The sequence below is a fragment of the Lissotriton vulgaris genome, chromosome 5 (assembly GCF_964263255.1).
Source record: "Lissotriton vulgaris chromosome 5, aLisVul1.2, whole genome shotgun sequence".
NCBI lineage: Eukaryota > Metazoa > Chordata > Amphibia > Caudata > Salamandridae > Lissotriton > Lissotriton vulgaris.
In genome coordinates, this window is record NC_141693.1 from 1,096,706,831 (window position 1) to 1,096,732,586 (window position 25,756).

Consider the following 25,756-nt stretch of genomic DNA (forward strand, 5'->3'; position numbering starts at 1 on the left):
TGGGAGAAACCATTACTTAATCTATTGCACAGCATGTGAATCCAGAAAAAGGTTCACGCTGCAAAACGAAATGGTTACTTACCAGTAGGAGTAGTTTTGCAGCTTGAAGCATTTTCTGGATTCACATGCAACCCACCCGGCCTCCCCTACAATGTCAACAAACAGGTGGGGAAGTAAAGCACTACATCACTGTTTAATAAAACCATCTCATGGATTACAAGCTAAAGAAAGAAACAGAAAAAAGAATCTGTAGATGGCCAACACGCACGTCGAAACTGTAGGACACCGTCTGACGTCACTCAGGGGACGTACCTGGCACCAAATGGTGGTCGAAAGTGACCAAAAGAAAAGACGAAGACAATTCCGTACACAACCACTAGATGGCGGAATAATGCACAGCATGTGAATCCAGAAAATTCTTCAAGCTGCAAAACTACTACTGGTAAGTAATCATTTCATTTCCATAAGGACATATCAGCAATGTTTCACAAAAGCAAGACGTTGCTTCTTAAGAAAGCAATTTTATTTTTTTAAATATTGGATTTATCATGTGCACTTGTTCTCACAAACAGTGTTTGGTGTTAAGAAAACATGAAATCAGCCAGGTGGGGAAGAAAGGTAATCTACAGCTATGTATGTGTTTGCTTGACTTGTAAATGGGAGGTGAGCTGTGGTCATCTATTTAGAATGGGGGTGAGTGTTCAAATCTTTGCTGAAAACACAGAAAACTAACCACTTTCTATTTGAAAACACCTGACAGACGGGATTATCATTTGGGCCTTTGTGGAAGACCTAAGACCGGGGTCTCCAAACCGGTCCTGGAAGGCCGGATCCATGCCAGATTTTTAAAATTACTACATGTATCTCAATGGGGATATCCAAAAAATCTGGAATGGATCCGGCCCTCCAGGACCGGTTTGGAGACCCCCTGACCTAAGAACTCTAGCATGAACTGAACTTCTCTGTCTGTGGGGCAAAAATATTGGGCTTTGTTAGAGAGTTATGATGTATGTAAGAATTCAATCAACACATGCCTTTCCACTAGTGAATACTAACAAGGCAACTAGAAATCGATGAATATTTATTAAAACCCAGAAGGAATCAGACTGCCATATTTGTAATCACTTGGAGTGTTTTGCCAAGCCAATACATAAAACCTTCCTTTAGTATAATTGTGGTAACATCATAAATCACAATTGTCCTGTAACCAGAAATAATTTTCCTCAGACTTTTAGAACTGAGAAGGCTGATTAATGTAGTCAGGTTGATCTGTGGTATGAAAGCCAGATAACAGAAAGACAGTGCTTCCGTTCTGTAATTCGGAAAGTTGATTGGTAAGGACATGGAGTCCACTTGAGCGTTTATGTAACAAATGTCGTAAGCCATTTAGTGTTAGGCCTCTAATGCAATGTTCTGCAGTGTTGTAGCCAAGGAAATGTGGACTTCAGTATCTAATGTAGCCAAGAGATTGAACATGATGGAGGCTGTCCAGAAGCAGATGGTGATAGATCTACATCCGGAGTACTGATTCAGTTCCCTGGTTTAGAGAAAACCCCACTTGACCTGGATCAAAAGCTTGGTGCCTTCTGCAGAATGGGCTAACTCTCGAAAAAATTCTTTTTCAAGACTTCTGCCACCTCCATACAGGAAGAAGGCAGAACTATATAGAATGGTATATCTTTTTTGTAAAGAGTTGCTGCATTTGATGTGGTGTTTTCGAGAAAAGTACTAATAACTGAGGACTTAAATCCAGCTGGAACCTCATTCTGTTCAACAGAAGTGATAAGTATGGCGGGAAAAGGAGATACAGTGGTTTGACCACGCCTTTCAGTGGATTCAAGTGATTCTTGTAAAACATAAATTTGTTTATTTCTCAGCCATAGCTTTACCAACAGAAAAACTGTACAAAAAAGCATAGCTGATTGGGACTTCTAGCCACAGATTCCTTACCTTTGAATTACCCCCCCAGGCATCAGACTGAATCTGGATTTGTTTTTTGTGAGCGGTCACCTGTGGGCTGTAGATGGTATCGTTTGGCTCCACGTTGTGTCGGCAGCGTCATCTTCGCTAGAAGTGACAAGCACAGTACCTACATAGGCACCACCCCAGCGCGCTGACATCAGTTTCTTTTAGCGACTTTCCACACGAGGTGAGTGAAGCCTTGAAGAACACTGATCACTGGTTTGTGTTGAACTAGGGCCCTGCGCAGGGAGCAGTCCTGTACCTATACATCTGAAAGCAGAGCAGGGAGGAAGAGTGGGTCAGTAAGGAATCTGCTGCAAGAGAGAGTATCTAACAGAACAGGCGTTACCAAAGGTAGGTAACTTTCATCTGATAGACTTCTAGCCGCCGATTCCTTACCTTAGAATATATACCCAAGCAGTACCTCTCTAGAAATAGTCTGTGAACTTCATTTAGACTAATAGGTCCTGCAGGACTGAACAGGCAAAATGCCCATCCGGACGGATCAATCTGTCCAGGCAGCAGTGCTTGGTGAACGTGTGCAATGAGGCCCACCTTGCTGCTTGGCAGATAGCCAGGACTGGTCCTCCAAGATATCCTTCAGCTAGTACGTGAATAGGAGAGCCTATCACATTACCCATAAGAGCTGACTTTATTCGTGATTTTTCGCCCATGGTTTTGGAACGGCTCCTCTGTTCTCCAACCTCGCTTCTAGTCTATAGGCTGTCCTGTGTGCTCCATTCTTTGTTTTTTACCTTTCTGGGAAAAGTGCCTTTTCAGTGATGCTTATATTTTTACCGCAGTCTGGCTGGGTCTTTTAGCACCTCAACATTTCATTTTGGATATTGTGACACCCCTTATTATATGAAGAATTTACTGGACACAATGTTTTTTAATTACCTACACCAATAACCTTTCAGTATGCAGTGATCAGTTTGCCCACACACTGATTCTTTCCTATGGTTCTTCTGTGATCATCACGTGTAGGTCTTCTGTACTTTCTTATTTCTTATTTATTTATTTTTAACACTTGTAAAGCGCACTGTTATCGTACGGTGTCCTGGCGCTGTCTTGATAACTCCTGAAACTAATCACCGGGTTAATTTACAAAAAGCCATGTTTTTAGCTTTCTCCGAAAGGTCATCAGCTATGGGGACAGTCAGAGTGCCACTGGAAGGGCATTCCAGGCCACCGTCGCCCCTCGGCTAAAACTCCTGCCTCCCCAACACACTTTCCTGATACGTGGGGTTTTGATCAGTCCCAGAGTAGCTGACCTCAATAGTCTACCTGGTTTGTACCAGTGAAAGTATTGCCCCAGGAATGCTGGACCTATACCATGGACCGCCTTAAAGACAATACACATGCTTTTAAATAGGATCCGCTTCCTTACTGGCAACCAATGCAACTTCATAAGTTCGTGAGAGATAGACGCAAACTTGGGCAAGCCTGTAAGAAGGCGCGCTGGTGCATTCTGCAGTATCTGTAACTTGTCGAGTACTCCTTCCTGGGCTTCAAGGAGCAAACTGTTACAGTAGTCCAATAGTGAGAGCACCAAGGCAGTCACCTCTGTTTTTTTTACATTCCCCTGGGAGAAACGGAAGAACCTTCCGAAGGATTTTCAGTGTCCAGTGGATGGATGAGGCCAAGGCATTTACCTGAGGTCTATAGGATAGTCTGTCCCCTATAATGACCCCCAGGTTCTTAACCTTGTTAACCGGGGTGGGAAGAGTCCCCATCACTTCTGGCCACCGACTCGGGCCCCAGAAATTGGCTGTGGAGCCAAACAGTATCACTTCGGTTTTAGCCCAATTGAGTTTTAGACAATTTCCGGCCATCCATTTGCTCACAGCCTTCATGCATTCCTGGAACTTACTGGCCTCGTCATTCTCCCTCCCTGGTAGCAGTGACACCACAATCTGTGTGTCCTCTGCGTAAGGTGTAAGTTCAAACCCATGGGAGCGGATGACTGGGGCCAGGGAGGAGACGTAAACATTAAACAAGGTAGGGCTAAGTGAGGAACCCTGAGGAACCCCACACGGTGGTTGAAAGGGTTTCGACTCAAAGTCCCCCAGCGCGACTACCTGGAGCCTATTGGTCAAAAAAGATCTCAAAATGTCTAAGGCCTTCCCCTGAACCCCACATTCCTCCAGCCGGTCCACCAGGATGGTATGGTGGACCGTATCAAAGGCCGCCGACAGATCCAGCATAACCAGGGCCGCACGACCTCCGAGTCCATCACCTTCCTGACCTCTTCCGTTGACTTGATCAGGGCGGACTCCGTACTGTGGCCTGGTCTAAACCCATGCTGTGAGATGTCTAGCCCCTGAGTGGTTCCTAGGTGTGCGCTAAGCTGGATGTTCATAATCCTTTCTATGATCTTGGCCAGCAAAGGAAGTCTTGCAATTGGCCGATAATTGTTGGGGTCCGAGATGTCCAAGTTAGGCTTTTTTAATAGCGGCTTGATGGACGCCCGGTTCCAGCTCGATGGGAAGTCCCCCATCTCAAATAACTGATTAGATAATCCTGCTAGGGCATTGGCTTTGGGGGTTACTGCCAGCTTTGCGACTGTTACTGGGCAGGGGTCATAGGGTGAGCCAGATTTTAAGCTCCGCAAGTGTCTCTTGATCTCGTCCCCTTCCACTGGGACAAAGCCCAGCAATTTAATGCCATGGGTGGCTGCCGTCCGGCTCCTAGATCTAGACGCCTGCAGGCTCTGTGCCACCGAGGCTTCCAAAGATGCAAAAATCTTTTCCACCTTGCTTGAAAAAAACTGAGCTAAATTCTCACAGAGTTCCTGGCTTGAAGGCGTAACTGCTGATTTAGGTGTGGCCAGGCTTGCTACTCTAAACATAAAATACACAAGTATGTTGCAAGCTCATTCTTCTTTTTCATCTGTACATTCTGTACTATTCGAGTGTACAGAGTAATGCTTATTTTTTTTCACATTCTTCCATAACTCCACCTGTTTCCGAGTGTTTCATCCTGTTTAATAATTTTTATTATGTCTCATGTTATTTTAAGGAGATTTATTTTCCGCTTGCTTCATTAAATTAAGTGGTACTGTGACTGCCCACCATATTTATTTGTGTGTCTCCTAGCGGAAATTTCCATTATTAACTGTATAAGCCTTCATAAAAAATACCTCTTCCAGAGTGAGGCGGTTTGTGCAGCCCTATCCTTCCATCCATGTGCACTCTTGGGGTGCTTTTTGTTTTCTTATTTCCTGAGAAAGAATCTCTCTTGATAGATTGACTGAAAGTTGTGTTGCCTAGAATGTCACATTCAGTTTCCTTCATTTTAGGTGTGAGTTGATAGTACAGCAGTCACTTGACATTATATGTGTGAAAAAGAAAATGAGCCTTTGCGTCAGGTTGATTACATGCTTTGGATACCCCTGTCATCTGGTTTTTGGCACAGACCTTGCAAGTTGGTTTAGGTTGGAGGTTGCGTGCTCGGAAAGTCAAAACCTTGCATCGCTTGACTGAAACTTACACCCTTAACACGCAAAAAAAGTAAGAGATTGCTGACCACTTCTGAATTAAATTAAAATGACCTTTTTGTGGACAGGCAAATGTGAATGGGTCATAGGAGGTTGAAGTTGGACAGTACCCCTTTCAATTCTATCCTAAGTGCGACAGTAAGTTGCCTGAGCAACATCGGGTTTGCAACCTCTGTCTCCCAATCTGAAAATCTGCCTTCAGGTTTAAGATCCTATAGTACTATAGGCCATACCTCAAGTCCTGAACCACCTTCAGAAAGCCTCTGGAGTCTGTGCTGAACACTGCTCCACAATGATCTTGGCCTCAAAATGCCAAAGGGCTTGAACCTCATTCCAACAGACTCCACCTCGGCCTCGATATCATAACCAATGTGCCTCAGAACAGAGATTGGCACAGAAGTCAACCTGGAATCAATCAATCAATCAATCAATTAAGGCATTTATAGAGCGCACTACTCACCCGGAGGGTCTCAAGGCGCTTGGGGGGTGGGGGGGTGCCGCTCCTGCTCGAACAGCCAGGTCTTGAGTTTCTTCCTGAAGGAGAGGTGGTCTTGGGTCAGGCGAAGGTCGGTCGGGAGGGTGTTCCAGGTCTTGGCGGCCAGGTAGGAGAAGGACCTTCCTCCTGTTGTCGCTCTTCGGATGCGGGGGACGGCTGCGAGGGCGTGGTTGGTCGATCGGAGGTGGCGTTTGGGAGCGTAGAAGTTGAGGCGGTTGTTGAGGTAGCTCGGGCCTTGGTCGTGTAGGGCTTTGTGTGCGTGGGTGAGGAGACGGAAGGTGATTCTCTTGTTGACGGGGAGCCAGTGCAGGTCTCTCAGATGTCCGGAGATGTGGCTGCGTCGGGGGATGTCGAGGATGAGTCTGGCTGAGGCGTTCTGGATCCGCTGGAGTCTCTTCTGGAGCTTGGCGGTGGTTCCGGCGTAGAGGGCGTTGCCGTAGTCCAGTCGGCTGGTGACGAGGGCCTGGGTGACCGTCTTCCGGTTGTATGACGAACCATCGAGCGCAATCGCATCGCGGCACTTTAAATCGCGGCCACGACATCGCATCGGCCGTTACACCGGCCATTATTTCGTCGCAAGCATTTGCACCGCAAATGTGGCAATTTCATTGGATCGCGTGTCACATTGGCGATTTAACATCGCGCGACATGACAACGCGATGTGTGAGCCTACAGTTCAAAAAAGTTTCGGACAATGGGTTTGTGGGGGGGGAGTTTCATACATAATAATCGGTTAACCATTGTCTCTCCAAAATTAGTACAAGAATTTCAGAATCCTTTGATAAATTGGACGGTGAGCTAATAAGTGACTGGTTTGTCATAGCTTCATTTTGTAATGCCTCTTGAAATGTGCGATATAGCCTTTGTAGAATTCTTATTGACTCTACTTTGTTGCACAAAAAACAAAACCCTGCAATATATGTAAACCACCGATGTGTGCCAGCTATGGAGTTATAAGCTGGCCATGTGGAAACATCGAGGCCTGAAGCTTGGAGAACAATTTCCATAAGCATATTTTAGGGGAACCTAGTTCTATGCTTGATATGCTTGAAAGTTTCTTCTTCGCCCGAAGTTGTGGGCTAAACGTTGGTAAGAACGTTAGCACAAATGCGGTCTTGCATTGAATTATGTTGCTGAACCTCAAAGGAAGTATTCACGAAGATTGGTGACTTGGATTGCTTTCTGACAGAGGTGTAGTGTATGAATTGTTGGTGCTCGGTCTGCATGAACTATGGTTGAATACCAGTACTTATTCTTGTACATAAAAAATGGCATCGGAAACAGTAAACAGTGCCATTCGGTTAAATAGGTACACCAATATATGCAACTGAAAACGGAGAGATTTGCTTAACTGCTTATAAATTTTAAACTTTTGCACTCTTCTACGAAGGCCCCGTGAGTAAGTCGGAAGTGCTACACATAAATGTGATGCTCGAACTTTCACAGACCCTTCTTTTTTCATTAATTTGACCGTCGCCTACATGAAATCTGGAAATACTATCAATTCAATGTTAATGTGATTGTAGCTGCCAAAAAGATAAATGGATTAGTCACATCCATGCATCCATCCATACACCCATCCATGCATCCATCCACCCATGCACCCATCCATACACCCATCCATGCACCCACCCATCCATGCACCCACCCATCCATGCACCCACCCATCCATGCACCCATCCATACACCCATCCATCCATGCATCCATCCATCTATGCATCCATCCATACACCCATACACCCATCCGTGCATCCATCCATGCACCCATGCACCCATACACCCATCCGTGCATCCATGCATCCATCCATGCACCCATCCATGCATCCATTATTACACATCCATCCGCCATGCATTCACCCTGTGTCTTATAAATATTTACATCTGCGCCATTATAACATATCTTGTAATATCACTGTAAATACCTAAAAAGTAAATAAAGCACTGGCGACTTGATAGGAGGCTCTAACCCTGGTTAACAGCACTAAAGTCGGCATAGCTAGCAGTCAGCCCACACGGCCTGCTTTCGTTAACGCACCTGTTTCTTCTTAATATTGTCCTTCACGACTATTCACTTCCTTCTAAACACATTAAATGATCATTTATTGTGTGCATTACTTGCAACACAAAAATTCAATGTCATGTAAATGTGACTAATCCATTTATCTTTTTTGCAGCTATTACAATCCTACATTGTGCGCAGACCCCTCGCCTCCAGCCCCCCTGAAGGTCAGCGCTGCTCGTGGCGACCCTGCAGGAGACAGGAACCAAATACAGGCAAAAACAAATGGCTTTCATGCCACGAGCCTTACTATATGTTAGTGAGAGGTCTCCGAGGGTTCACAGCACCGATTCTATGTATGCAATGAGGCGGCGCTGGCACTTCTGATCGGGCCAGTTGTATTTAATGGCAGCGCCAGCACTTCTCATACGGGTTCCTGTACTTGTAATGAAATGGCATTGTTACTACCAAGTACCTCCAATGGACAGCACTGACGCCTTTCATAAATAATGCAGCACTTTAAAAGAGCAGTGTCAGTATTTCTCATCTGTGTTCCTGCACTTCTAATGAGATTGCACTGTTACTTCCCAATACTTCCAATGGAGAGCACCAACGCCTCTCATAACTAATGTAGCACTTCCATTGAGCAGCGCCAGCACTTCCCATATGGGTTTCCATACGACAGCACAGACGCCTGTCCGAACTAATGTAGCACCCATGCACCCATCCATACACCCATCCATGCATCCATCCACCCACCCATACACCCATACACCAATCCATGTATCCACCCATCCACCCATCCATCCACCCATACACCAATCCATGTATCCACCCATCCATCCACCCATACACACCCATCCATGCGCCCATCCACCCATACACCAATCCATGTATCCACCCATCCATGCATCCTTCGATACACCCATCCATCCATACACACCAATCCATGTATCCACCCATCCATGCATCCTTCCATACACCCATACACCCATGCATCCATCCACACACCAATCCATGTATCTGCCCATCCATGCATCCTTCCATACACCCATCCATGCATCCACCCAGTAATACAGTCCTGCATCGCAGCCATCCCTAATACAAATTCCTGCATCCATCCCAAATACATTACTAAAAATGTAATTGAATAAAAATTTAATTTAAAACTGCCCATTTAATGCATCCCTAATAAAAATTACCACATCCATCCCAAATACATTATTAAAAATGTAATGTAATAAAAATTTAATTAAATTTCTCGGAGTATCGAACCTTTATTGACCACACCTAAGTCGGCACACCAACCCGCTATGCCACATTCTCTCACTGTCATCGATGCAGCCATTCTAAGTAAAATGATCTTTTATTTCGTCCGCATTTTTCCAAAGATCCTTTTTATAAAGTTCATTTCATTTTCCCATTTTCCGTTGTTCATTTAAGCTATATTTGTTATTCCTGTTGGTCATTTAATTTCCGACTAATTCCGTTTTTAGCTCATTAATCAAATCCATTATTACTACTCCGTTTTATTACATTTTTCGTGTCTGCGCAGTACGCAGTAATGGCATTTTAACATCGCATGCGTTGTAATTGCATGCGATGTTAATGCCTTCGGTCCGTTCTAGCATGCGCAGTAAAATGCTGCGATGCCAACGACAATGCGATGTAAACGTCGCGGTGCAATAGCACCGCGATGTATTCCCATCGATGTCATTGGTGTTTCCCCCGTCTTCCTGGTCTCGGTGGGGATCCACCGGAAGATCTTCCGTAGCATGCGCAGGATGTTAAAACAGGACGCGGAGATGGCGTTGACTTGTCTGGTCATGGAGAGGGAGGAGTCCAGGATGAAGCCCAGGTTGCGTGCGTGGTCTGTCGGTTTGGGTGCGGTGCCCAGGGCGGGGGGCCACCAGGAGTCGTCCCAGGCGGAGGGCGAGGAGCCCAGGATGAGGACTTCCGTCTTGTCTGAGTTCAGTTTCAGGCGGCTGGTCGTCATCCACTCGGCTACGTCTTTCATCCCTTCGTGGAGGTTGTTTCTGGCGGCGGCGGGGTCGTTGGTCAGGGAGAGGATCAGCTGGGTGTCGTCGGCGTAGGAGATGATGTTGAGGTTGTGTTGGCGTGCGTGGCTGCAGATCTGAACGGTGGTAGGCGGACTCTGTGTCCTTCCAGCGAGGAAGGAGATGATCCACTCCAGTGCCTTCTCCTGGATTCCGATGTTGCTGAGGCGCTGCACTAGGGTGCGGTGGCAGACCGTGTCGAAAGCCGCGGAGAGGTCTAGGAGGATGAGGGCCGCTGTTTCACTGTTGTCCAGCAGGGCTCGGTTGTCATCGGTGGCAGCGATGAGGGCGGTCTCGGTGCTGTGGTTGGCTCGGAAGCCAGACTGTGAGGGGTCGAGGGATCCATTCGTCTCAAGGAAGGCGGCCAGCTGCTTGTTGACGGTCTTCTCAATGACTTTGGCTGGGAACGGGAGGAGCGAGATGGGGCGGTAATTCTTGAGTTCGGTGGGGTCCGCTGTTGGTCCGCCTTTGGCCTCAGTGCTTAGTGACCAAATACCACAAGAACAAGGCGAGCAGCCTTATAAAAAATCTGCGCAGGTTACAGACCTCGTGATGGTCACTGTGTGGAAACTTTGCTCCACACTTGGGGCATTTTTTGAATGGCGTCCTTTTCATGAGTTGTAGGCCTCACGGCGTGGATAGGCCCAACGGCCCGCTGCGACGACCAGAACCGAGCTGATGAAGTCGAGTCGATGTCTGTTGATATTGGAAGTTGTTTTATAAAGTTTTTTCGCGTCGAACTACTATTAAAGGTAGATTTCGAACCAGAGCGGAAAAGTTACATCCGAACCCAGTGACGGAAAAAAACAATCTAAGGATGGAGCCGATGCCCATTCGCACTATTGTCCAAGGGGGGAGTCACCCATCTCGTGACTACAAAGACTTCTTCCAAGACGACAACAACATGCAATCATCCGAGCCCAACACCAGGTGGCGATCTAATGCAAAGTGTAGAAATCAGCAGCTCTACATGCCAAGAACAGATGCATACTGGTAAGTAGCATTTTCCTTATACAGTTTCAGTGCACATTTTAGCTTGTTACAGTTCTTGGAACTGGTTAAAACATCTTTCATTATTGATTACATGCACACCTCCTTTTCATGTTTTGAATATTTAAAAACGTTTCTGAATGCTGTTAAATGCTTGCTTCACCTTTACCACCCACATGACGAATCACAGATATTTTCTCAACAAACACTTCTTGCTAATTGTTTACTTTACTTTGCAGCCAATGCTGTTTGAAGAAGATGAACTTTCCCCTCCGGCACCACCCAACCCTTTCAGTGATCTCACGGAGAATGAAATGGAAAAGTATAAGAAAGAAATTGAACGCCGGCAGCAGGGTTTAGAAGGTCAGTCTGACAGTGTCCTGTTATAACGACCAGTTACCATGCGTTCACTTAGCATTATTCTCAAGGAAATTTGCAAATTGCCTCCTTTATAAAAATATAAAGAAAATGTTAATTAAATGAGAACTTTTTTTGTGTTGAAAGGGGGCAGGGAATCAAGTTGCATTTGAAGTTTGAATGTATTTTTGTTTATTTCTTGTGTAGGTATGCGTAGATGAGCTTGCACTAAATTGTGATAGAATGTGCCTCTGTATGTTTTGTTTGTTGATATGATGGTTTAAAGGGCAGTCTCTGCCAATGCTATAGCCTCTTGGTGCAGATCGGCTCCACCTGAACATTGGTCATTTCTGATTGATACTTCATTCCACAAATCCCTCACCTTATGAATATCCTCCAGGTACTAGACTGGATCCGGAATCTTTTTCCCCAGCAGTAGCTCTCAAACTCTGCCAGGTAGCGCCAGGCAATTTCAGTCGTGGTTCTATCTTCCTCAGATTATATGATACTTAGGGTCAAGACTGATTTGCATATGGCTGAGTCCAAACTGAGGTGGCATGGTGGACAAAAGAACAATAGTTTGGAATGCTAACCTGAGCAGTTGCCACTGGTTAGTTGCATTGCAAGCATTCCTCCAATCACCTTCTGTGTGTTTAAGATGCCTTAATTCGCCTTACACAGGAACACCACAGATGGGTCCTTCTTGCAAAGCGAAGGACATGATCTTCTCAGATTGGGGAAGTTCCTGCATAGACCACCATGCTATGGCTCTGAACAGCAAGTTTCACCTATTCTGTGCCCTGCACTTTCCTCTGAAAGGTTCCCTGGAGGACACCTTCAGGTTCAGCTGCTACTCACGGGGTCTGCTGTCTTTTCCCCATTCCCTACAGAAGGTGCAGGAAGACCAGGCACAACGAATTCTTATCGCTCCATGTTGGACAAATCTGGTTTGTTATGCTGATCTGTTGAAACTCCGCTTTCATTCGCTTTTCTACCTCCCACACAGAAAAGTTCTGCTTTCACAGTAGGATGGTCAGGTCTTCCAGCCCAGTCCCCAGATGGTTTACATGTATGTGTTGATATTAAATGTTATCCATTAGAGATATTTTACTTGCCACAAGAAGCTGTGGTTTTTATCCCATTTACCTGGCAACCTACTACCATGTGGGTTCATTTGTGCCTCTGACCTAAATTAGTATCTTGGTGTGGTTCACTGGGATTAATTCCAGCCTCATCTTTCTGATGTTCTGCACTTTAACTTGCTGAACAAGGCTTGGCAGATGCCAAAGGGAAAGCATATTTTGCTGCACTCTTCGCCTTCATGTGACTTCTCAATTAACGCTCTAAATTCAGGTCGCCTTTGTTGCATAGTGGGACTACTCCTTTTCAATAGAGATAGGTACTGTCAATGGGTGTAATTCAGAGACTGTCAAAGAAAAAGCGCCAGGTTCATCAGAAGAGGTCTCATTGGCTCTGATCTGTCAAACCATCATGACACATATGAAGGAGACACGTGTAGAGAGTCGTAGGGCACAAAGCTCATGCCGCAAATTGCAGAATTCAGTTTGTCGCGTAGCCAAGACCTGTACGGAATTTACTATTAAGTTTAATGAAGCGGAAGCTCTTATCTGGTGCCCAGAGGATGAACTGGCAGCACAGAAGTCTATGACTGAGACCCTGCGATCCCTAAAAGATGACACTCAGTGGACACTAGTTGACCTAGAAAATCTGTCTCGCAGGAATAATCTGAGAATAATTGTAGTGTGTTTGAAGGTAGCGAATGGGGAAAGCAGAAACTCCGGTCAGAATTGGGTTATGTGGTCTTAGCAACCTCAAAGCAATCAACAATGATTCCGGGGGCGGGGGGAGGAGGAGTGGCAGTGTTAGCTTAACCAACCATACAAACAGGGCGTGTTCTAGCTGATAATCATGGACGTTGGGCTTTTATGGAATGTATTTTGGGGGAGTGAAGTTCATGCGGTGCACATTATATGGCTCCAACTTCAATGAGGCCCTCGTTCTTGAGCAGTTAAATTTGGAACTCTCACTATGGCCTACCCCACTTGAGCTGCGTGGGGAATTAATATTAATTTGGGTGGTAGAGAACTCCAATCTGGTATTCAAAACTATAAAGGTAGGAAACCTAGGATTTTTAAGGCATTATACCATCTAATGTCTGATCACTGCCTGATAGATGTCTGGGGCACTCTCCATATGCTCGATCCAGTGTTTAAGTTGCATTCTCATCCGCCTGGTCCCGGAGCAAGCACCATCATTCAAAGTCTTCACACTAGGAGTCGGGTAAGGCAAAGCACAAAAAGTCAAAGAAGCGTTGCTGCTCTTCGTCCTCCCATCGCCGGTCGCGTCACGCTGCTGAGGGGGCAGGTGGCACCGCACCTGCGGCTCAGATGGAGCTTGAGCAGTTACCGTTGGTTTACCCACCTTTCCTGGGTCCATTGGTGACTCCAGCAGAATGGCAAGAGTTTGTGTGCCTCACAGGTTTGTCTTTTTCTGTGTCCTCCTTTATTCTTCCCAACATAGCGTCCACTTGAGGACCGAAAAAGGTGTAGTCCATTAACCAATACACTAAGGAGGGGCTGCTGGACTTCAGGTTAGAATAAAGAGACTCAGAAGCAGGCAAGCAGTTGGAGGAGAAACGTGTTGTTGGTTCCTCTGGACTCTGTGACAGCTGTGTCTAAGGAGCACCTGATACTTGCATTAGAGATGATTTTTCCTTCCTTGAAAAGCTCCCTTACCTGCTTCCTGCAGGCTGTGGAATATGTTTTTACTAAGGCTTCATCTCCTCCCAGATGTATCTATTATCTTGATAGTAGTCCAACTGAGTTGACTATGTGCAACAATGCAGACGTCCTCACAGCTGAAATTCTGCCCGCAGCATTAATCTCCTTGCATTCCTTGTGAGCCAGAAGGGCATGGTCTATACCCGAGTACTCTTGGGAGTAGTATGGCCCAGAAGCAAATCTGGTGATACATGTCCCCTGATATATGTGGGGTACTCTGTGGCCAGTTTAAACTTTTATTCAATTATAGGTGCAACACCCCCAGTTTTGATTGGGCCTTAAACGTTTTCAGCTCATCACTTAAGCATGCTTTTAGCATTGCAATTACTGTATAGATCATTTGGTTTTAGATGGTGTTTCAGTGAGAAAGTCCTCCTCTTCCTATACCACACAGAGTTTCACCTTGTAATGGTCCGCTGCTGAAGTTGGGGCGTCTTGGAGAAGGACATATTCTTGCCAAAGTTTGTCTTCATCATTTGTTAAAATTTGCTTTTCAAATACTTCTGGAGATCTACAATAGGACCAGGATCTAGAGTGTCATGGCTTGGCTCCGCAGATCTTGTCTTTTTGGAAATAGTAAATGCCCTGAGAAGATTTCCTGTTCTAAGGTAAACCAATATTGATTCTGCTAACGCATATCGGGTGGAGGTTGAGCATTAAGGTCCCAATTTGTGCTATGCTACATGTGCCATTATGGCCTCCTTTATTATGCTCTCTGTTTTTCACCACATTCCTCTGTGTTGGGCACAACAAAAAAGCAAGAAACTGACCGTGGCACGCTCCACAAAGCCTTATGTCATCACATCCTGTTCGGACAGAGCTACAACTGGAGTTGCGTGGCAAAACTGGAGGGCTATTGCTGTGGGGAAAATGGCTTGTGAATGTTGACTACTCATGTTCAGAGATTGTCCAGCATTTTCTCAGCTACTACAACTGTATAAACTGCATCTGAAAATCACAATGACCTATTTTCAAGTCTGACTGTCTACTTTTTGTTGTTTGTGGAAGTTGTAAGTTTGCATCTGTAACAAAGCACACAATTATATGACAGTGCTATCCATTGTGGAGTGCTATGAGGCAGCTTAAAAGAAATCTGCCTTAATTAAAGTGTGCTCTACTGTGGACTCAGTGGTCACAGCTGCATTTTTGAGAAGGGGCACCGAAGACATTTGCAAGACAACCACTTGATCGTCATATATAAAGTTTCAATTACATTGCCTAAGCTCAAATACTACAGCAGAAACTTTTTTTAAAGATCGGTGGTTAAGCGTAGTTTGGGTAAATCATCTGTGATACATGAGAACCTACTTGCAAATTGTTAGATATTACTGGGGAATCTTTCAAAACTGAAGAATCTGCAGAGGCATCATTACCTACAAGAACAAAAAGTAAGGTTCCCTGAGGTATGTTGATTCGGGTGGATATAAAGTTTAGTCTGCAGAATTCTTTGTTGCCTGCTCTGGTTCTCTGATATTTTAAATCCACCGAGCTTGGAAAGCTCTAATAACTGAAAGAACTAGTTGGTGACAGATTTGGGAATTTCAGAAATAATTACTCTGCAGAGAGAACCCGGTGTCCATCAGTTGGAGCATAGGAATACAGCAATTCCTTTTGGGAAGTACTCTCTCTGAAGCATATTGAGTGCATGCTCACCAAGTGACCTTAAGCAGCTGGCAGGCTTGTGCTCTTTAGCTTAGGTACTTTTTTCAAATGGGAGGCTGTATTGCGGTCTTTTTCTGCAGACAGTATATTGCTGTCAAATGGCTTGCAGTAATGCTTGGACTCTATCACTTTTTGTGCCAAAAACAGTTAGATTTCTACCTTATTCAAATCACTCTTCGTTTTCTTTACAACCTGCTTAATTTGCAGAACCTTGGACATTTATATGGTTTTGAAATAATATACAGTAGAGGATCCTTTGTAGCGCCTAAATCATTGCATTCTTTGCTCCTCTTCGTTGAGGCAAACTTTGCACCAGCTCCTCTATTTATAAGTTTGTATAATTGTAGAAGAAAGAAGTTGTACAGACATTGGGAGTATTTGTGCCGCCACAGGCATGCATGTACCACATTTTCTGTTTTTCTGTTTTTTTAAATATTCCTTTTGAGGTTGAACAGATATCCATTAGTGGGTTCCACATTTGGTAGAAAGATCTGCATCAGAAATACTAATCTTGTCATATGGAGTCGTCTTCTGCGTCATGTATTCCAGTCAGGCTAGTTCTGATGCAGTCTGTTTTCCCTCTTCCAGGTTAAATGTGTGCACACTTGGCCAGAGCCAAGGCTCAATCATTGGCTTTTTCCTGGTCTACAACTACTCCCCTTCATAGCTTCAACTTGATAATCTGAAGCCCTTCTATAAGAAGTGTTTTTGATACCCTCAAAAAATATATGTACAATTAGTCAGTTGGGTGACTAGTTGCGTAGAAATTAAGCTTTAGTATGGAGGTTTCAGAGGTTGGACCATATTATATGATAGATATGGGCATGATGTACATAACCTAAATCTGTCCACTAACCGGGGGAGAGGTATGTTTATGTGTGAAGTTATAAGTGTGCTATGAGGAAACTTTTATTCCTGCAGGTCATTACTAGAGTTTATTTGTTGTTTGGAAGGCTGTAAATGAAGTTGGGGTGGTCTGTTAGACGTAAGTAATGAGATTTCAACAGCTGAGTCATTATGCAGGAATTGAGTCTCAAAGTGGAAGTAAACTCCACACACCGTTCTTGGGGACATCGACAGTAAGTACAATCAAGGAGAACACCAACATCATTGGAAAGCACCCCGTACCAAAGCTGAAGAACTGTAGTTACAACTGTGTAACGTGTTTCAGCCGAATCCGCCATGACGCATCTTGGAAAAACATGTTTGTTCCTTTCTCTATTGAAGTAGCCACGTTTTGCAATTGATAATAGTGTTGTTTAACACAGTTATTCTGTATCCTCTTTCGGTTTTAACATCTTGAAGTTGAGGGAAATAATATGAATCTTAGTTACATTAAGGAATCTGCTGCTGTCTGCTTCATTACTGGTATGAGGGATTTGGCATCTGCTGTAGTGATGCCAGTGCTGCCCACAAAGACACGTGTCTGGAATGCCAGAAAAATGGTGCAGTGAGCTAAATAACGGTGATGGATCAAGCCCTGATCTCTTGACTGGGTATGAGTGTTCTGTTTAATTCAGATACTCTGTCCATCACCACCCCCTTTTCTGAGACATAATTGACAGGCATCTGTGTGCTTTACAAGAAAACAAACTTATTGGGAAGGATCCTTACTTCGAAAAAGGTTATCCTTGAGTACCTATCGTAACAAGAGATTGAAGTTCTGCTAAACTTTCCTGTGCAGTTGGGACTACTTCGTGTACTTTGTTGAACTTATGTTATACAGGCTGGTTTGAAAGTAAAAGTGTGTATTCAGGAGCAGTGGAAACAAGTGTTTCTTGATGGAGACTTATTTTCTAAATATGCTTGGAATGTTATTAATTCACAATAATGCTGCATGTTGAGCTGACTAACTTTTTGTATAGCACATTTGCCACTCTCCCTACGTGATCTCTGCACATAGTATAGGATGAAATGTTTCTTAAAAAGTATTCATGGCTCCTGTTAAAGTCCTAGCTGCTAACAATTCAGTTCACTGTATGTTTCCGTCCGCTTTGCCATTTACTTGAATATTAAAGTTACAATACCTGTTTACACATGCAAAACCCCTAATCTTCCTGCATGATTTCTCCAGTGTGTGTGTGTACGCTTGGCTTCTAACAGTACCATTGTTCTGCAGATGCTGAGCAAGAATTAATCTCAGATGAAGGTTTATCTGTCTCTGTAATAAAATCTGAAAGCCAGTCGTCCCAAAATATTCCAGAGAAATCAAAAGGTACTTGGATTTCTGGCATTTTCACTTTTACTTTATACTTCACTGGTGGCGGTAAAAAAGCTTTTCATTTTAATAATTATTTATGGAATACAAAATGCTCTGAATTTTACTTTGATAATATACAGAGAATGTTTTGCTTATTCTTCAACTTTGGTTATTTTATGCACGTACTGATTTCAAAAGTTCAACGCTTTAACAGATCCTTGGTACAGTAAGTAGCCCAGTGATACAATTCAAATCTTTTGAGCTTTCTAGTGAGTTAACAAGGCCTAATCACAAACCTTGTAGCCTATTTACAGATTTGTTGAACGCAAACTGAATGAGCTCATCCTTTCAATATTTACTACAAATTGAAAATGTATTTTACTCTATGATAAAATATTTATCGACTTCATTCAAGGGATTTTGCTCTTTCTGCAGCACTCTGAGAGAATCCTGAGCTATTGTCTGAGGTTTTACCATTTTAATAACCCTAGGCTATAATCTCTCTACCTAGTGTGGGAATTTCAACCCTTCAGGGTACCTCAAACTGTTAATCCTTGTGCTGCATGTATTACCTGGTTATACACGAGGCTAGTCAATATTTGGCATGTGAGTCGCACTATCACACCCCAGACCAGCCTGCGGAACATCTGTGTGTATTATACTGATTTTGTTACCTGTAAAATAATCCATTATCCCTGCAAGAATTCAGTTCAAACATTAGTTGTATGTGGTTTGTGCACAAGCATACAAACTGTTACATAAATATTTAGTGACACATTCAGATAAAGCAAATGTACAATGCATGCAAATCTTTATAAAAAACCTTCTAAGATCATTTCAGCTAACTTGATAGGTTACATAACTATGCCTTGATGGTCACATGCCAATATTTGTAGCAGGCACATAGCCCGTTTAACTTCTTTCCAAGGTTAGGAACTTGAGGACAGCAAGTTAGGTACTTATGAGTAGAAGGTTACACAAAGGTATCTGCAAGATATGTTTAAGCCACTCTGCTCTCTTGTTAAGTCCCAAGGTTACACGTAGACCTCAAAATCAGTCACTTTAGTCCTTTAGAACTTTTCGTTTGTGGATTCTTACATCATGCCTTCATTTTACATTAATTCATATAGTTCAGTAATCTGTATTGATCAGCACCAAGCACTAATAGTTTATTCTTAAGGCATTGATGGGACTTCTGCTATGTTCGTACATTCACAGAGCGCTAACAGACCACATATTCCATCAAGCATACGCTAAGAACCAGTCACTGAATCCTTTCCAGGACTTTGATAATGCTAGTCTTCGCTGAGCTGCCCTACACACCGCTTTGCATTGATTAAACTTTTAAATGTATAGCACTAAATAACACCCTTCTACAGTTTCTATGTGCGATATGTAGCAGAGGTTAATATTACTAAATGTTGGAACAAAATTTACAAGCCTCAGAAGAATAGAATGTAAGGTTGAGTCTGCCTTAGTGTTCTGGAAGTCATGAGCTCCAATACAGCTGTCTTGTTCTGGTATTTTTGCTTATGACCACTTGCTGTCAGTAAGTTCAGGAGGGTGCCAAGATGATACTCAGTTGCATCCAGTTAGAGTTGATCCCAGCCACTTTCTCTACCACCTTAAGCATATGTTGGTGCAACAACACAATAAGTTTGTAGTTTTTTGTTAGATTTTAATTTTAACCAGTGTACAGATGTTGTCCTTCCATCACAGTATCCTTTGAAGATTGACTGGCTGTATATGTTGCACCCAAAAAGGATTCTTTACATTTATATCGCTGGTGAATAGAAGATGGACAAACAACTGTTAATTGCCTGGGGAGGTAGGATCTTTAGGAGTTGTTACAGTGATTAAACACACCATATTTTGTCAGGTGCAAATACTGCCTGAATGAATTGTTGCACACTCCTTCAGAGTGAGAGCAGTAACTACTGCTTTTCTAAGGCCTATGCTTTGCTGTGATCTTGAAGGTGGCCACACCATCGAAACTGTATGCAGTTGCTTAACATTATTTTGTCAAATCGGATATTAGTCCAGGAGTTTTCTTTGAGTGATATGTAGAGCAGCATATTTCATGACCGTGTAAACGTCTGCATTTGGACTTCAATACAGCCAAAATGTCAGACATTTCAGCGAAGTCTATATACCGAGGAAATAGTGTTCATTGGTAGAAAAGTTTGCACCTTCAGTAATGTTAGTTCTGGTGAATTCTCTGTTTCTTCAACAGTCTTTTTCTCTGGCTGCAAATATCTGGTAAATGGTGGCACATCAGAACCCAGCCAGGTGTCCTCATGTCAGGATGGTGCGACGTGAAGTGAGTCCAACACCTTGAGACATGCATTACTCCTATGTGCCTCAAAACAGCATGAAAAATGTCTGGTATACCAGTGCTGAATCCAATCTACTTCAAAGGAAAATAATCCTAGAGTTGAGCTGGGGCTGTATCCACTTACCAGGCCAAATGACACACTAGTTGAATCCTATGCGCTGTATTTCTCATTTCCAATCACATGTTTTGGTGCTCCTGAATGCTTGATCAGCTGACATCATTCTATTAGTTTGAACTTTGATTGTTTTTGTGGGTTTCGACTCTTTAAAGTTAACCCATTTTTTCTAAGCATTAAGTGCTTTGACAGGATTCTCATAATACCCCTGGTGCTTGGGAGTTGGTTTTTAAAAATGGAATTTGCAACACCAGTTCAAACATTACGTTTAAGGTATGGTGCTCAATGAAAATATTTATTTCCAGATAACTGAGTGACTGTCGCTAATAAGAACTGTCTCATCCCTTGTGGGTGTTGAACCCGAATCCCACGTGAATCAATAGTGTCCTGCTACCATCCTTTATTTAAATGTAGACTTAATAAAACTATTAACCAAACTCCAGGGCTTGCCAAGATCTGTGGATTACTGCCAGACCATTGGTTCAAGTCTGTTGTGATGATCAGCACCAGAGATGCAGTATCTGCACTTGGGCCATTTCAGCTGGTGCAGATACCAGTACAGAAAGCTACCTGGGTGCAGTGGGGTTTGAACGTGAAGGAGAATTTCTTACCCATTGTTTCCCATCAAGCAAGAAATTAATCACCAAATGACAACTGACAATCTGGCAAAGCCACTGTCTAGGGCACGTAGTTCTGGATCAGTCTTGTGCTCTAGATGAGTTTTGCAGTTATCTGTACAAAACACAAGGATCTACCTTTTAATCGGTGTCTTTGAGGAAAAAAGCGTTCTCACAGGTTTTTATGTGTCTTTCCTATGTTGGTTAAAAGCACTCAGTGTTCGCTTAAATACCCCTCACACACCAAAAGGGCCCTTGGTGTCATGCTTCATCATAGGGGTCTTCTTGTCCCACTGCGGGACAGGGCATGCTACAACCCAGGATGGTAGGCAAAACATGGTGGAGGCAATTATGGTTAATCTCGGGTGAGTCTTTAGGTGTTATAAAGTAGGGGATGACAAAGCTAATTGGGACCAATTTGAGGGTTCCTGTCAGCACGTGGAGCGCCCATACGGGTGCCATTGTGATGTTGATCATGGAGGTGTAATCACTGGGCTGAAGTGCACAGAGATTCAGTAGGTTGTCTCATAAAGCAGCCCCTGGTAAACCTCCCAGATGGTAGTTCAGTTAGTGTCATCACTGGGTTCATGACAACTGGCCCCAGGGTATGTCGTCATTGAGACCGATTATGTGGGTGTTCAGCCGAACACCCATTGAACAGGCCACTTTCGCTATTCAATTGTTCATTGATTGTCCATTGTAGATCTTCCATGCTATGAGCTGTGGTCAGGTAGTATGTAGCCATTTTAGTGGTGGTCTTTTTGCAGCGAACATTGCTTTTATGTTCGACAATGCGGGTCATTACAAGTCTGGATGTCATACCGATGTATTCCAAACCGCAATGACATGTGATCATATACCCCACGTATTTGTAAATGTAAATGTGTTGTATTTGTATAGCGCGAACAGTCACCCGTAAGTATCCCGGCGCTTGTACTCCTACCACAAGGGAACCCCTCCTGGCTTTTCCTTGTGAGGTGTCCACTCCTGGGCATCCCATGGTGAAACCAGGCATCCCTTGTGTATCGGGGGCCGTTGTGGAGACTAAGCAAGCTATTGCCCAGAGTTGCAGCGTGGGGCCCATGCTTAGATTCAGCACTGAGGCGAGAATATCCAGTCAGAGGAATTTTAAGCCCGATCCCGCCGAGGCGGGAATCGAACCCTGGTCCCTGGCCAGCACTCTGCATCAAGGTCTGCCGCTCTAACCATTGAGCCACACTTCACTGTTGCAGTTGGTGAACCTTCTTTGTTCCCACTCCGTGCAGTTCCTGAATTTGATGTATCTGCTCCTCTTGGTGAGGTGACACGCGCTGCAACTACTTTTGACAAAAAACAAGGACCCCCTGTTATGGATAAATATCCTGGGACAGGGCAAACAATATATGTGAGATAACAATCCCAGGCATACAATTAAGGTAAAGGCACACTAGATTGAGGCAAACACACAACTAATTCAATATGAAAAAATACATTTTTAATATGATAGACATATAATAAAAATCAATACATTGATCCAAATTGATAAAATAACATTGTGCTAATACATATGTTGTCACAGTAAAAAGTTGTATTATAAGAAGAACAGATGGTTTCCTGCCGACGCGTTTCGACATACACACTATGCCTTCATCAGGACTTTTACCATCATATTTCTTTTTAAAATTGTAGGGTAGTTTTAGACTGGTGTAAAGTTAGATATTCAAATTTCAAAATTCCAAAGTTAGCTTGTAGAACATCATTATTTTCAAGTTGATTCTAACTTCACGGGAAACGAAACAGCGATATCTTCAAGTTTAAAATTTTGTGGGAGTTTATTCTAAAGTGATGGTCCAAATTCAAACTAGTTATTTTGTCTAAACGTTTCGGGAAACAGCGTAGGTGCGACGTGTCTTCATACAACCTCTTACGCTTCCGTTTTCCAAACAAATAACCAAAACGGAAGCGTAAGAGGTTGTATGAAGACACATCGCACCGTTGTGCATCTACCGATGTATCGCATGTATGGGCTGGAATCACTGAAATAAAAAAATCAGCATCCTTCCACTTTAAATCATCGAACTAACGTGCAACTATCGATATATCGTGCATACGTGTTTTGAGAATGGCCGAATAAGTAGTACAACCCTACGCTGTTTCCCGAAACGTTTAGACAAAATAACTAGTTTGAATTTGGACCATCACTTTAGAATAAACTCCCACAAAATGTTAAACTTGAAGATATCGCTGTTTCGTTTCCTGTGAAGTTAGAATCAACTTGAAAATAATGATGTTCTAAAAGCTAACTTTGGAATTTTGAAATTTGAATATCTAACTTTACACCAGTCTAAAACTACCCTACAATTTTAAAAAGAAATATGATGGTAAAAGTCCTGATGAAGGCATAGTGTGTATGTCGAAACGCGTCGGTAGGAAACCATCTGTTCTTCTTATAATACAACTTTTTACTGTGACAACATATGTATTAGCACAATGTTATTTTATCAATTTGGATCAATGTATTGATTTTTATTATGTCTCTATCATATTAAAAATTTATTTTTTCATATTGAATTAGTTGTGTGTTTGCCTCAATCTAGTGTGCCTTTACCTTAATTGTATGCCTGGGATTGTTATCTCACATATACGTGCTGCAACTACCACATGGGTGGTGGCCCTAGACTAGGGGTAGGAGAGGGTTCATAATGCTCTCAGTAGGTGCTGTGCGTGATCTGGTGTGGACGAGCATATCTTTCAGATTCCTTCCCCTCTTATGTGAAAACATTGGTTTTGGTAGATTGAGGTTCCCACAATTCAAAATTCCCCAATGTTTGTTCACTATCTTGGGTACCTGGTTGGTCTCAAGATGGTGTACACAGAGACCAGCTACACTGGGAGCGAAGGTGCTCCCCATGCTAGTCCCATGTTTCTGTAAATACAGGGTCCCTTCATTTAGGAAAAAATTCCTTTTGAGGGCCAGGGATGCACACTCCAAAACCACATTCCGAGGTGTGTGTGGTACTCCCACGGTGTTGTGAATAGGACTTCTTCAATTATGTGCAGAGTCTTGTCATGTGGTAGAATTGTATATAGACTCTCCACATCGAGCCCCAGTACAAGATGTTGATCCATATCGAAGTTGATATCTCAAAGAAGTTGTAGGACAGCCCTTGTGTCTCTAAGGTAGGTCCCAGTTTTCTGGACCAAAGGGCGGAGGAATGCGTCAGTGAATTAAGATATTGGTTCTAGGATAGAACCAATACCAGACACAATCGGACGTCCAGGTGGGTGTTCCAGATTCTTATGGATCTTTGGTATGATGTAGAAATATGGTGTTCTTGGGGATTTCTTGACTAGGAATTCGGCCTCCTTCTTGGACACCCAATCATGTGCCGTGGCCTCCTTGATCATCCCGACTATTTGAGTCCGTATGGACTCTGTTGGGTCATTCCATAGGACTTCATAATTCCTGCGGTCTTCTAAGAGTTTCATGCATTTGTAGTCCTAGTTGTTACTTGTCTGAATAACTATTGCTCCGCCTTTTATCCGCCGGTTTAATGACTGTCGCTGTTTGTGGACAGCTATTGTATCGCTTCTTTCTCATCCCTTGATGTGTTCTGAAAAGTGGTATTGTCTTGTCTCTGCATTTTTCCCAGTTCCTCCATTACAGATTTCTCAAAGGCTAGTAGTACCACTGGCAAGGCTGAATCTGGGTGGGTGAAGGTTGAGTTTGGTCGTAGTCCTGTGTCTGAGATGACCCTCTCTGTTGTTCCTTTCCCGTCAAAGAAGGCTCATAACTTTAGTCTGCGAATGAACTCCTTCATTACCTCACATAACTTAAATTTGTCAGTTCTGTTAGTAGGTACGAATCCTAGGCCCTTCTCCAGGATCCGTGTTTGTGCCTCTGTCATGTCGTAATTAGTCAAATTGACTACTAATTGCCCCTCTTGCTGGTTGACGGTTGGTTGTTCGATGTTCTCCTCATGCTCCTCATCGAGACTCGTGGTGTCTCTTCTACTTCGGTTCCCCAGTGGACCTGATTGCCCCTCCGATTTCATCCTCTTGGTGGTCCCGGGCATGCCCCTAAAAAAGGTGGTGGTCCATAGTAATTGAATTCCTGTGGTGTTGGGGCATAGTGTTGAAATGTTCCTCCCATTGGTTGCAGTCCAAAGGGGTATGGTGCGTAGGTGTGTTGGCCTTGATAGCTGTCCCATCCCCTTCGTCTTGTGTTGTAAGGTCTTTCATATTGGGATCCCCTTCTGTAGTTCCTGGGGTTGCTCCCTCTACTCGAGCCCGAATTGTTGGATCCAGTATCAGATCACTATTGGTATTCCTGGCTACGTAGTAGTCACATGTGTAAGGGTACACTCTTTAATGGCTAAAGCAAACTGCCCTTTTTAGGTCTCGCCTAGCGATGCAGCGCATGTGCTGCTCGCCTTGGAGAGACCTATTGTTGTCGGTTTCTCTCAGGAGATGTGCACGCATACAGCTAGGCATAGAGCTGGCGTTTGAACACAGCGCGCGCATGGCACGCTTTCACTTTCCCTCCCTCCCCCATCCTCCTAGTTAGTTTCACGTCTTTACATGCCTGCCTCGGTGCGTGTGCACTTGTCACTGAATCAGTGCGCCCCTCTGTCACTGCGTGTCTGTGCTGGTCAGTGTGCGCATATTAGGTGAGCGCACTCTCCCC

The 25,756-nt window shown here is 43.8% G+C and overlaps 1 protein-coding gene across 10 annotated transcripts in view; it reads left to right on the top strand.

Moving 5' to 3' along the window:
* Positions 1 to 25,756, top strand: part of ADD3 (adducin 3) — a 462,930-nt gene that overhangs the window by 413,339 nt on the left and 23,835 nt on the right. For 5 of the 10 annotated variants that reach the window (XM_086922758.1, XM_086922760.1, XM_086922759.1 and 2 more), the window contains 2 exons: positions 11,243 to 11,366; positions 17,943 to 18,038. In XM_086922758.1, coding sequence (XP_086778884.1) covers positions 11,243 to 11,366; positions 17,943 to 18,038 — 220 coding nt within the window. The remainder of the gene's footprint in view (positions 1 to 11,242; positions 11,367 to 17,942; positions 18,039 to 25,756) is intronic. The other 5 variants (XM_086922761.1, XM_086922763.1, XM_086922762.1 and 2 more) reach the window with 1 other exon arrangement.